Genomic DNA, 13,682 nt, shown 5'->3' with positions numbered 1-13,682 from the left:
CCAATCCCATCTTGTTTCATTTATTCTTCTCCTACCCACTTAAGCCCCCATGTTGCATCACCACTTCCTCATATCAGGGAGATCATATGATAGTTGTCTTTCTCTGCTTGACTTATTTCGCTAAGCATGATACGCTCTAGTTCCATCCATGTTTTATTGCTTTTCTTTTTCTTCTTTTCATTCTAAAACCTTTGTTTCAGAGATGTGATACTGGGGAAGATTCTTAAATTTCAGAGTTTTCTTAAGGATTCTTTTTTCTCTTTAGTGTGGTCAAGGACAAAATTAAGATTTGAGTAGATAACACAATAATTGTGTATAAATAAAGGTAATATTTATTACCTTTGGGAAAAGAGTAGGTGCTAAACCTTATTCAGTTAAATCATTTTTCCTTTAAAATTTTAAAGTGATTTTACTTTCTGTCACCTCAGGCTCTGAGTTCCTTGGATGAAGATGATCCCAATATACTTCTTGCAATACAGTTATCACTGCAAGAATCCGGGCTGGCCATTGATGAGGAAAATAGAGACCTCCTCAGTAATGAGGCATCCTTAGGAGCTATAGGCACCTCTTTACCTTCCAGGCTAGACTCGGTCCCCAGGAACACAGATAGCCCTCGGGCAGCATTGAGCAGCTCTGAGCTGTTGGAACTTGGTGACAGCCTCATGAGATTAGGAACAGAAAGTGACCCATTTTCAACTGACACTCTGAGTTCACACCCTCTCAGTGAGGCAAGAAGTGAATTCTATCCCTCGTCCAGTGACCCCGACTCAGCTGGCCAGGACGCCAACATCAATGACAATCTCCTTGGCAATATCATGGCTTGGTTTCATGACATGAACCCTCAGAGTATTGCCCTGATTCCTCCAGCAGCTACAGAAATCAGTGCAGATTCTCAGCTTCCCTGTGTCAAAGATGAGTCAGAAGGTGTAAGGGATATGGAACTCTTGCCACCAGAAGAAGATTCAGTGTTTGAAGATGTGATCAGTGAAGGTAGAGGAACCCAAATAGAAGAAGCAAATCCTTTGGAAGAAAATACTCTGGCTGGGGAGGCCACATCTGTAGCTGGCAATAGTGGTAATGAGGCAGCCAACAAGGGGGATGGTTCAGATGTTTCAAGTCAAACACCTCAAACCTCCAGTGACTGGCTTGAACAAGTCCATTTAGTGTGAACTGCAGACCTCTGGGCTCTAAATGAGTCACAGGTACAGATGGGATTCTAGTGGAGGATGCTTTATAGAGACTTGACCAACTCAATTCCAACTCCATTTTAAACCACTGACATTAGGTTGAATATGAAGGAGTTCCCTTGAACGGTAGCTTCATGTCTGATTTTAACCTTACGGAGAATTTCTTGGGTATTTAATGGGATAGCTTTTCCCTTTTGTACTGACAAGAAGAGTAAGAGAAACACAAATGGAATGAGTAGGCTAGATTCCACATTCTGAGAAAGTGCAGTCCTCTGTTTAGCCTAAGGTTGGCAATACTTAAATTGAACGTTTAAATTAAAGGCTTACTCCCTAAGCCTTGGGTGGTTTTTCCTCTTTTAAAGAAAAAAGTTTTCTTCATTTTAGAAGTTATTTTGGACAGATCTAATAACATTCGTTCCTCGGTCTGTTTGTGCTCTTCCATCACCTTCTTCCTTTCTGTGTAAGCAGTATGAACTGAGGTATCCAAGGCTTCTCCTTAGTGCTACATCTACCACAGTGTAGTTTCATAGTCACATGAATCAAAGATTTCTTGTCACGTCTATTACAGTCCACTTGTGCCAAACCGACTCATGCGCTAACAAGGCGTGTAGGCGTGCAGTGTCCTGGAGGGCTCCAGAGGAGTCTCGGCCTTCCCGGGAGTTAAAGGTGCCACTTGGTAGCAGTGATATTCCAGAATTGAATGGGCTTTTGTTGCCATGGAGACTGCATTTAAATAAATGTAGCCTGTAGCTTAAGTTAACTAAACCTAATGCTGCTGTTAAAAACAGTTTATTTTAATATTAAAATACAGTTGATTAGCAACAGCGGTGCTGTATTTTAAGAGACACTTTATTGGAAGTGCAATCATAGTTCTTTGTTTTCACACTTTTACAGTGCATTCTAATTACTAATGGGTGCAATTACTTTTAATGGTAAGTGTTTTATAAAATAGAAAAAACCGTGGAGTTTTCATGAGTTATAGTACATCCCACAATTATTAAAAAATTCAATAAAACATCCTGCGCAACATGTTACCGTGCCTTTGCCTAACTAAATGGATAGTTGCCAGTTAAATAAGTGAGTAATTCAAATTTCAGTGTCTCTTCTGAAGTAACTATGCTATGAATTGCAAAGACCTCCATAAAACCACCCATGGCCTTGCCTTTACAGTAAATATAACAACTAAATGTTCAAACAGTTTGTTTGCCTAATAGCAAATGCTGATGTGTTTGTTCTATTGCACAATACTCATTTGCTGTGTGATTACTGTTTAGTGTTGAAAAAAATCAACTTCCTAGTTATCAGTGTCTTACTGTGAAGAAAATACTGGTCATAGTTGTAATTAAGATACAATGGTACAGTGTGTAATTAAAACTAGAGTAAACTGTTGGAATGGCTGTTTTACTTATGTATTATCGAAACTAGCATAAGACAAACAAAATAGATATGCAACACTCCATTTAATGTTTTGCCAGATTCTTACCAGAAATCTACAGATACCAAAATTTCGGTACTGAACGTGTACAGGCAAGTCCTGGGCTGGGTAAAAGGTTATATTATTATTGATATCCATGTGAGTTGTGATTACGGTTTTTGATTAATTTTTTTTTCCTCTAGAACCTGCTTTTGAAATTCTTGTCCTTCGAATTCATATGGCTAGAACATTATATTAGAATACTTAATATTCCCCAGGTTCCCTTGGAATAAATTATGTGTGAATTGCTCCTGTGCCATGGATATCAAAGGTCCACATTAGCTTTTATTTCCCCAGTTACCAGAAACATTGATATCAATCCCCATTAAACTATTGGGGAAAATATTAACTTTGTCTACAGTGTATTACTGTATATTAAACTGAAACAGTCCATTAAAGGATTTTTTTACAAATTTATTTTGGATTAAATATAATCGACACCAATCAGTTTTTAGACCAAGTTGTAATTTTTCAATAGGAAGAGTCTTTGTATCACATCGAGACGTCTTGCAAAGCTGCAATAAGGTGAGAAAGAGTGGTCTGTGTGGAGACCTGTGGAGACAGTGTATGTGATGGGTTCCAGCTCCTTGCACCTTGTGCAGCACCCTTCGTTTCTGTGCTGTTATCTCCGGAGCATGAAAAATGATCATTATTCAATTTGTATTTCCTTGGTACATATTTTAAAAACAACACAGTCATTGACTTTACAATTCAGAAATAAAGTTTGGCAAAGCCTATTTTGTAAACAAGTTAATTTTATAATGTTAAAAAAAAAAATACTCTAACCTTGACTTGTTATTTGCACTTTCATAGTCTATACTTGATACATTCCCACTTTATATACAGTAGGATTCTACAAACGTGTAGATGTTTGGCCAAATGAATGCTGTTAATAATATGTAAAATTCTTTGATTAAACATTTATTACTTAAACCACTTCACTTTTGTCTCATTACATTATAGACTTTGTTTTAACCAAGTCAGGAAGCTGATTTTCTTCAAATTAAATTCCCTCCAATAAATGGGATTAATTTGGTTCTTAAATGTAATTGATTAGTGCCTAATATTTTTTTACCCCCGCCCTCTTCCTCAGTATTTTATACCCCAAAGATAAACTCTAGAACACTGCATGACAATGTGTTAAAACGTTGTGACTTCAGCACTCCTTTTATTTGCATCACTGCAGCTTTCAGGAGAAAAGTGTTACGATTTTTCCTTGAACTCTCCCAATAGAAACACAGAAAAAGATAGAATTTTAAGGTATTTTGTGAATAGAACAGGAAGAATTTTGTATGCCATATGCATAGAAGCACCACCATTTTATTATTCTGTCCCTTCTGAGTTACCAAAACAGCCCTGTGCATCTGAACTTCAGATTTCACGGAGTCTGCCAGTGATAACCACTTAGTCATGTCGTTGTATTTAATGCTTTTCATTCTGTGGATCTGAAACTTAACCGCTAATGTCCATCTGCTGAATTATTCTTCAGATGTTGTTTACTGCAGCCACTGATCTCATTTTTGTTCTCCATTTAGTCCTCAAATATTGTTGTTTACCTGTCATGAATTAAAACCTGAGACTTAACGGAAGTTTGCTTGTAATCTTAAAAGTTATAGTTAGTGTATCTCTGAAGAGTAGAATCTTGGAATCTAAATAACAGATTTGGGGAGTATTTCTTAAGGCTGAAATAAAAACTCTCTAGGGAAAAAAAATTGTCATGTGCTCTGCACTGGAGCTGAATGGTATTATCTCAGCATTGGGCCATCAGGATAATCACTGGGTCTTCTTCTTAGCAACAATATGTTACTGCCTTGTCACCCATCACCCTCTCACCACAATAGGTAGGTTTCTTTCTAGAAAAATAGAAGTGGCTCTTTCTAGATTACTGAGTGACCATCATTATTTTTGGAATGGGCAGTCATCGTGGTTATTAAAGAAAGATGAACCAGAAAAATTCTCTTTAGCTCTCTGTTCCACTTAGGACTGACAGGTGGCTGACAAACTGTGAGTGGTGGGCAAACTTTTGAAGGGCTTATCCTTCAGTCTTTGAAACTGTAGCATGAAGATATTCTAGATTGAGCTGTATGTCATTTTGTAGCCAGCTATTGCACAAGGGCCTAAAGTGCACAAGGCCTCAGTTTACAGAGAGCATGAGAGATACATACATGAAAGGAGGAACGACACAATATAGGAAAGGCTAATTGTCAGACAAGACAGTCTAGTTCTCTTGCACCTCTTCTGCGCCCACACACTTTGCTGGGTGTCCCAAGACTGCAAGGCCTGACAGCCGTTTTGCCTGGGTATTTCTCAGGATTTATGTAGTTAGTAACCTTGAGGACAGGGAGCAGGTATGCTATAAAAGCAGTAGATTCCTCACCGTCAGTATTTCTCAGTTGCATGCTTGGCATCCATCTGGACCCATTGGAACTAGGGACAAGGGGAACTGTCACAAACATGCCAATGTTCATTCTGCAGGCTGTGTCATGAGTGCTAAATAAGATCCTTGGCCTCTGACCCAAGAGTCTTGTCTTCTGTCCACATCTATGATGCTATGACAGGCCAGCTTACTTACGGGTTCTTACTGATAGGGTAAAATCAAATCCCAGGCCTGACAGTTTTGGCAATGGAGATGGAATGCTAACAGAGACGTGATTTTTCTGGAAGGAACCATGGGTCAGATATGGGAATATAAGACTCCCTGGAATCTGTGTATGCTCTCTCGAAGTGACAGATGAGGGTTAATGCAGAGAGGAAGGATTCCCACTGTCCTGCTTATTACTGAATGGAAGTTGAGCCAGTGTTTAAAGGCTTTGCCAAAAAAGCAAGGACTGAAACAAGCTGGCCAAATGGTGCCTTAGTGGTTGGTGACTCCTGCAGGCAGGCAGAGGAAGGAATATTTTCATGACAAGGAATCAGCAGTTCCTGTGACTATCTGAAAGGCAGATATAGTTCCAGAGTCAAGGATCCCCAAACAGAAAATAAATGGTATCAGTGATAAGAACCTTGCTTTTTGATTGAGAGCTTTGGATGGACCAAAAGTTTAAAAGTGCGTTTGGTTGGGCTGCAAGCAATCGTGGCACTGTTCACATGCGAAAGTGCACGCGGGGCAGGTGGCCCTCACAGCTGGCAATGATGACAAGGTGCTAAGTGCTGGAGTGACAGAGGTGCTGGGTGGGGGTGGAGAAGAAAGAAGCCCCTGAGCCCTGGTTCTCTCTGGATGCTGACGGGCATCACCCCTGCCATGGAACAGTTAAGTTCCCTCCCCACAGGCTAGCGTCCCCCCACCTCCTCATTTTTCCCCTCCTTCTTGGTTAGGGGATAACAGGACCTGGGACCCATATGCCACCTGCTGTAGCTCCGGACCCACACATTATATACTCCTCAGCTGGGAAAGGACGAGCTCCGCAGCAGAGAAGGTGGGCTTCCCTTGTGAGTGGGGCCCTGTGGGTGACTTAGTGTAATGTCACAGCTTCCAAATCTGAATGTCTATTGGAACTGATGTGTTACATGCCCAGAAGTACCCATCTCATAATTTTCATGGGATTTCTCCCATTCAAGGATTGTCATATGTAGAGAAGTGACAGTGGGGCATGTAAATCACTCTCCAATTAGCCTCCTTGTCCTCTCCTCTCCTGTGGTCCAGCGGAAACAATAAAGAACCCAGGAGAAGAAAGAGAACACACTCCTTTGGTTAAAGTACTCGGGCCATTTCCCAGCACAACATTGCCACCTGTCTGAAGCAGGCACCAAGTACACCCATTTTGTAGAAATTTCGCTATTAACTGCCTCCTAGACTCTCGTTGAAACTGAATCCCTGACCCATGGAGGCCTTGTGACTCACTGATAGGACAACTCCAATTTGGAGTGAGTCAACTGTACTTAGAAACTGTTAACCTGGGCCCAGCAGGCATTGCAAGTCAAATAGAAATGTTAGAAGAGGTATATTTGAGAGTGCAGCTAGCCTGACCACAGCAGTAAGTATCTCAATTTACATGAAAAAAAATTAGAAGCTACCCCTTCAGGAGATATTTTGAGCCCAACTTGAAGCAAGGTCACTGGCTTAGTTGGGGGAGTTGAGGTCTCAGTTGACAGAATGCCTGCGCTCCATTCAATTGCTTGGCAGCAATTTCTACCAAGTCCCAGCAAAATTTTCTTGTAAGCTATAGAGAACACAATTCTAAAATTTATATGGAAAGGCAAAGGAACTAAAATAGCTAAAAACTATTTTGAAAAAAATTAAGTGGGAAGAATCGTTCTCATTTTCAAGACTACAGTAGTCAAGACTGTGATACTGGTGGAAGGATAGACACATAGATCTACAGAAGATGGAGAAACAAAATCAGCCCCACACAGGTGTCATCAATTGATTTTGACAAAGGTACAAAAAATAAATGAAGGATAGTTTTTTCAACAAATGATGCTGGAATAATTGGTTTTAAAATGGGCAAAAATATGAATGACTACCTAAATCTCACACTACATAAAATGTAAAATGGATCACAAATTTAAATGTAAAGATAAAGCTTTCAGGAAGTAAAAAACATAGTAGAAAATCTTCATGATCCAGATTAAGCAAAGAATTCTACCACTTGATACCAAAAGCATGATCCATAAAAGAAAACATTGATAAATTGGACTTCATCAAAATTTAGCACTTTGCAAAAGACCCTTGCAAAGGCGAAAAGCTCCAGACAGAAGATTTGCAAACCACGAATCTAGAATATATAAAGAACCCTCAAAATTCGACGGTACAAAGACAATCCAGTCTAAAATGGACAAAAAACATGAAGAGACATTTTCCCGAAGAAGATAATGTGACTAACAAATGAGCACGTGAAAAATTCAACGTCACTATCCACCAGGAAATACGAATTTAAAATCACAGTAAGACACGCCACGTGCCTATAAAACAGGCTAAAATAAATAGCATCAACACCAAATGCTGGCAAGCACGCAGAGAAACTGGATCACCTGGGCGCCACTAGTGGGAATGTGATGGCACAGCCACCCTGGAGGAGAGTTGGGTAGTTTCTTTTAAGAACCAACCGTCCACTTGTCATAGGACCCAGCACTTGCACTCCTGGAGGGAAAGTGAAAAACATGTCCACAGAAAAACTTGTACATAATTATTCATAGCAGCTTTATTTGTAGAAACCAAAAACTGGAATCCACTCAATGTCCTCTGGTAGAGGAATGGCGAACTGTGGTCTCTCATTGCAGTGGAATGCTACTCAGCTGCAAAAGGGGAATGAGCAACTGACACGACGTGTGACGAGTGGGATGGATCTCAAAGGGGTTACGCTAAGTGAAGAAAGCCAATCTCAAAATGTCACCTACTGAATGATTCCACATATGTAAATTTTTTGAAATGACAATATAGAGATGCCAAACAAATGAGTGGCTATCAGGGCTTAGGGATGGTGGGGGTGGGGGTGTGGCTATAAAGGGGTTGCACAAGGGACGTCTTTGTGGTGATGGAATAGTCTATCTTGGTTACACTGTCTACATGAATCTACACGTGTGATAAAATGTGGAACTGCACATACATATTGTACTAATGTCAATTTCCTGGTTCTGATGTTGTATCTTATGTAAGAACCACTGGGGGAAACTGGGTAATGAGTACACAGGGCCTTCCTACATTTTCTTTGTAACTTCCTGTGAATCTGTAATTATTTCACAATAAAAAGTTAAAAAACAAAGGCCAAATTTGGCCTGCGGGCTATGGTGTGCTGACTGCATCTTTAGAGCAACAATCAGATCAGTAAAGGGTTTTCTTAGTGCATTATGAGCTGTCGGTAGTGCTGCAACTTGAGAACCATCAGTGAGATCTTCAGCAGTGGATTTGTTTCAAAGACTATGATTAACTGCCAACATTTGTTCTTGACAGTTGCGTCAAGTATGTGCCATGGATATTTTGGCCATTGACGTTGTTTTGAGCCTCTGAGTGCCAAGGGGCATACTGATTTTAAAAAGAACGAGGCTAACTGTGCAATTAGCCCTTAAGATGAGTAGTTTCACCAAGGCCCTTTTGTATTAGATAGATACATGTGCTCATTGAACCCTGCCTAGAGCTAGAGAAGGGAATACCTGTTTGGGATAATATAAGAACAGAAGTTAAAAGTAAATTATAGGTAGCCCCACATTTGTGGGCATTATAGAAAGCATAACCTGAACTCTGCATTCTCCCGGTTTTTTCCCTGTAAGCATCCACTACCCTGCTGTGGACATCTGAAGTTGATGGACAAATGTGCTGCACCTTATTGGGTTTGAGGCCACTCCTGACGGGTTTTCAAAATGGGGGCTCTTCTCAAAAGACAAATTTCTAATATTGGGAATAAATTAATCTCATCAGATAGACTATTGCCAAGAGGTGTGGCCTAGAGTCCTTACTAAGTGCAGAAGTAAAAAGATTGCCATGGTTGTATTAGAATTTCTTTTAATCAAGTCACTGTGTAACAGCACATAGAGTAGATTTGCAATAGGCTGTGTAAGGTTGGGAACATTGCTGAGACAGTGGAAATGCCTGATGTGTTGCTGGGACAGCAGCAACTTAAGAAATCTGTTGGCTTGTCCCTATTATATACAGGAAGGCTTTCTTGATGCCAGGAGAGTATGCAAAACCTCAAGCTTCCCAGCTGAATTTTCTTCTTTTATGGAATTAATTCACCAGGGCACTGTATCAAAGCCTCTGGCAGGTACACACATGGCAATGTTTGTTAATGTATCCAGACCCAGGAGCTTTAGAGGGTCCTCCGAGATTTTTTTCGCTGAGTGACTTTAAAGTCCTTTTCTACTCGCTCATATTTCAGAGGTTATGCCCATCAAGACTTTGCCAGTAAGTAATGACATTATAAACACAGTAAGAAAATCTAGTAAAATAGTGGAGCTAGGCCTAATCTGAAACAACAGGTTACCAAAAAGTGAGGTGTGTGTGACTATAGTGTTTGTACTTAAAATTCAGGTGTCTTACTTGAGATCTAAAAATTCAGTTAAATCTAGAAACGAAGCTCTCTATTCTAGAGAGACCAGATGGAAGAGGCATCTAATTTCCCCCATCCTACCCCTGCACAATTCTTTGGTGCTAGAAAATGGCCCCTTCTTCTTTGCATGCCAGGTACTAAAGGGGTTCAGGCTCCAAAGTCTTCCCTGAGAGCAATAAATTGCTTGATACAGAATTTAATCTATGTAATTTCTAGATTAAGTATTATAATGATTTCTATAGAGTCAATTCTGTAGAACTTGAAACCCAAAATTGCCTAGACTTGCCAGGTGTTGTATTTGTAAGAGAAAATAGAAGCATTCCCTGCATCCATATATTATACATAGCAGAGTTCTCAAAAATTCAACTTACACGTATCTGGTAGTTACCAGAAATGTACTTCCCAAAGCAATTTATACTTCAATAATATGACTTAAACATGCTGTGCTTGTCAATCATCCATGAGGATCTTAACATTTTAATTATGTAAATGATAGGTCAGCGAACTTCTGTAAAAATCCAGCTGGTAAATATTTTAGACTTTGCAGGCCACATAATGTCTGTGGCTGCTATTCCATTTTGTTGTAGCACAAAAGCATTCATAGGCAGTAAGTAAATGAATGGCTGTGGTTGTGTTCTAATAAAACTTGATAGAAACAGACTAGATTTGGTTTAGGGACCTTAGTTTGCTGAATTCTGGTATAAAGGAACTGTCCATGTGTATAATGTTTTTATTAGGAGAAGGTACCAGAGCATTTACTATCTTGATAATATTTTCCCTATAAGACCCTTCTCCAAAGCAGGCTTGCTTTCCCCCCACCCCCATCTCCATAAGATTCCTTTACATGGTATGACCTTTAATCTTCATTTTGCTCGAGATCCAGTTCAAAGTTTTTCTGTGTTTGTTTTTGGTTTACTGTATAGTTTCTGATCTAGGCTCCGTCTGTTTTCTTTCTCCAGCAAAGTTCTCCCACACTGGGCATCTCTCACCTTCTGTGGCAGTAACAAGTTAATCTCGTGTCAGGAACCTACCTCCCTTTGCACAGGTGGTAGCTTTTTGAGTCCTAAAATCACTGGAAATAAGGCAGAGGAATTTGGCTCAGCAAAACCCTGGGGATTCTAACTGAAGCTAAAGTCCACTGTTACCTCCAGACTCCTCTCAGTTCTGCATCTCTTCCATTAGCTACAATTTGGGAAAAGGACAGGGGAGGATGAGCAAGGGTCTTCTGGGTGTCTGGGACTTGGCTTGCAGCAATTTGAGAGACATACACCACCACTAAGAATTTCAGAATGATACTTTGAAGGTTCAGCTCACTCAAAACTTGTCCCTGCTGGCTCCTGGTTTTCCTTTAGGAGACAAGGAAATGGCAGAAACATTCTAATGCGATGGTTAGGTTAGAAAGGAATCCTCACATTTGTGAGACAAATGTCTGGCCCCAGCAGAAAACAGGTGGTATGTGCAAATTATTTTGCCCAGTCAAGTTCACTCCAATTCCATGTTAGCCTAATTTATTATTAACTTTGGGCCTTTGGAAAACCAAGACTTAACCTCCTCAATGGAAGGAATCAAACTTCCTTCCACAGTAAGCTTTTTATTCCCACAGCCTTGATTTTTCGGTCTGATTCTATTTCATTTTATTCTGTTTGTCTAATTTGCGATGCCATAGCATCAAAGACAGACACACAGACAAAGCTCGCCTGAATCTAAACCGCTGGCTGACTGATCCATTTCAGACTGATGGTCTGAAAGAATTACACTATGGTGATCTGCAGTCATCACAGAATTATAATCTATAATCCACTGTTGTTTGAAAATTTCCTGAACTAGAACTCTTTGCTCTTGATTGTGTCTATTTGGAAAAGCTCATCTGCCTTATTCACAGCCTTCTTTTCTCTAATACTTTCGATAAATGAGGAAGGAGTTTTCCCAGTCCTCTCAGGCTGACTCCCACATGCCCAACCGCTGGCAACCAGAGCAAACCTCTGCTGTTCTCAGAGTCCTGATTCCCCCAGCGTGGGCTCTGCACACCCTACCTCCTCTGCTTCACATCTCTCCTCCATCCCAAAAGAGGCTGCCACAGGTAAATGTTCCAATCCCTCTCTCCAGTTTTGGAAAAAAAGCCCTGGGCCTGTCTGAGGCCATTCCTCTTCCTATCCCTACTCACTAGGATTTTCCTCCATTTCTAGCACCTTCATTTCCTCCTGCCTTCAAACGTGCCCCAAATGCCCCCCGTCCTGGGGAGTGAAAAACCAAGAAGTAAAAAACACACAACCTTTGCCTTCCCCTGCTGTTTCTCTCCTTCCAGGGGTGAAGCAACCAGATTTCTCTCCTTCCACAACTTCTCCTGCCTCCATGAAGTCTGCACTCTGTCCTCGCTGCCCTCCAAATCAGTGATCCAGTCATTGTCAAATCCATTGGTCTTGCCCTTGCTTTTATTGTGACCTTTGGGTGTAGGTTTAATGAAACAGTGTAGTGTGTTCTCAAGGTTTCTGAGACCTCGCAGCCCTACGTGAATTATAGCAACACCTCACCAATGCCTTCCTGGAAGGCTCTGCCCAGCCTCTGTAACGTTACGCTTTCACTGTTGTTTTCATTACCCAATATTCTTTTTCTTCCTTCAGTCTACTAATTACTGACATTTCTGGAATCTGGTCTTTGGACTCCCCTATGTATGTCCTTCCTGACTGTTTCATCTGTCCTCCCGGCCTCATTTCTCACCTGCGATGGCCCCCAATTACCTCTAGCCCCAAGCTTCAGCCTTTGAACTCTGCCAGATTCACATTTCCTGTTCCCACATAGTCAAAATATCTAAACCTTTTCTCACATCACAACTCCCCAAGCCATTTCCCTCTTTCCTAAGATGGCTTTATTTTAGTAAATGACAATTACCCCCAGTGAAATCTGGGACTGCCCTATTTCTCCCCTGCCCTGAAGAGTCATCCAATCAGACATCAACTTCTAACACCCTTTTTTGTCCATTATCACAATCACATATGATTGACTCATTCTACCCCATTTATCATCCTAGGTCTGTCCTTTAGTGCCTTCAGTGTATGCCTCTGCATTAGCTCTGATACAGACTTCCTCTCTAACCCTTCCTTCTCTGCCATAACCCACCTGCAATGGCCAGACATTCTTCTATAGCAGTGCCTTCACCATGATACTGCAATCAAAATCTTAGGCCTACAAGATGAAGGTCCAAAATCCTGAGTCTAAAAGTTGAGCTCCTCCCTCATCTGACATAACATGAATCTCTCCTCTAGAACTCCCTCCCTGAACCACCTGAAGCACACCAAGGGTGGGCCTGCTCCCTGCCCTTGTTCATCCTGCAGGTGTGACTTTCTGCTGGGGTAGGCACCAGAGACTGGCTTGACCCATCCCTGGATTACAAACAGGTGAGGCAAGGATGTAGCCAAATTTCCTCTGGATGGATTTGAAAGTGTGAACTTTTGTATCCCGGTGAAAATTTTCTCATCAAGCATCTCATACCAACAAGGTGTGAGACTCCAGGAGGAATATAAAGATCTGTCTAATCTATGACCTTCAGGAGCATAATCAAACCAGTTATGTAAGGTATGTATAAATAAGTCATGGAAAATATTAAAACTTCTTATTGATCAGTGGGTATGGAGTTTCAGTTTTGCAAGATGGAAACATTTTGGAGATTGGTTGTACAATACTGTGAAAGTACTTAACACTACTGAGCTGTACACTTAAAAGTAGTTAAGATGGTAAATTTTGTTATGTGTATTTTATCACAATTAAAATAATTTTCTTAGTAGTTCCAGACAATCAGGGGAGGTGGTTGCTGAGATAAGCCCACAAATAGAGGTGGGACAGGGACAATTAACTGTTAATTCTCTCTAACCTCTACTACATGGCTGCTATTATTCTCTCCAGTCTGACCCTGGGACTTAGGGAAAAGGTAGAACTCTTTAGTTTATCTCACTCTTGAAAAAAAAAAAAAAGTCATATGTCATAATATTCAAGAATGTCCACAGAATGTCCAAGAAAAGAGAAGGGGTAAATACAGATTCC

At 40.7% G+C, this 13,682-nt stretch overlaps 1 protein-coding gene across 4 annotated transcripts in view; it reads left to right on the top strand.

Moving 5' to 3' along the window:
- The window catches only part of ANKIB1 (ankyrin repeat and IBR domain containing 1), a 154,921-nt gene extending 146,558 nt beyond the window's left edge, over nt 1-8,363 (top strand). For all 4 annotated transcript variants that reach the window (XM_032305005.1, XM_032305001.1, XM_032305004.1 and 1 more), the window contains exon 20: nt 429-8,363. In XM_032305005.1, the coding sequence (XP_032160896.1) occupies nt 429-1,169 (741 nt within the window). In that variant the 3' untranslated portion in view covers nt 1,170-8,363. The remainder of the gene's footprint in view (nt 1-428) is intronic.
- The last annotated feature ends 5,319 nt before the right edge of the window (nt 8,364-13,682 follow it).

Source organism: Mustela erminea, chromosome 11 (assembly GCF_009829155.1).
Source record: "Mustela erminea isolate mMusErm1 chromosome 11, mMusErm1.Pri, whole genome shotgun sequence".
Lineage (NCBI taxonomy): Eukaryota > Metazoa > Chordata > Mammalia > Carnivora > Mustelidae > Mustela > Mustela erminea.
The sequence above is the reverse complement of the archived record's forward strand: the minus strand, read 5'-3'. Positions and strand labels throughout refer to the sequence as shown.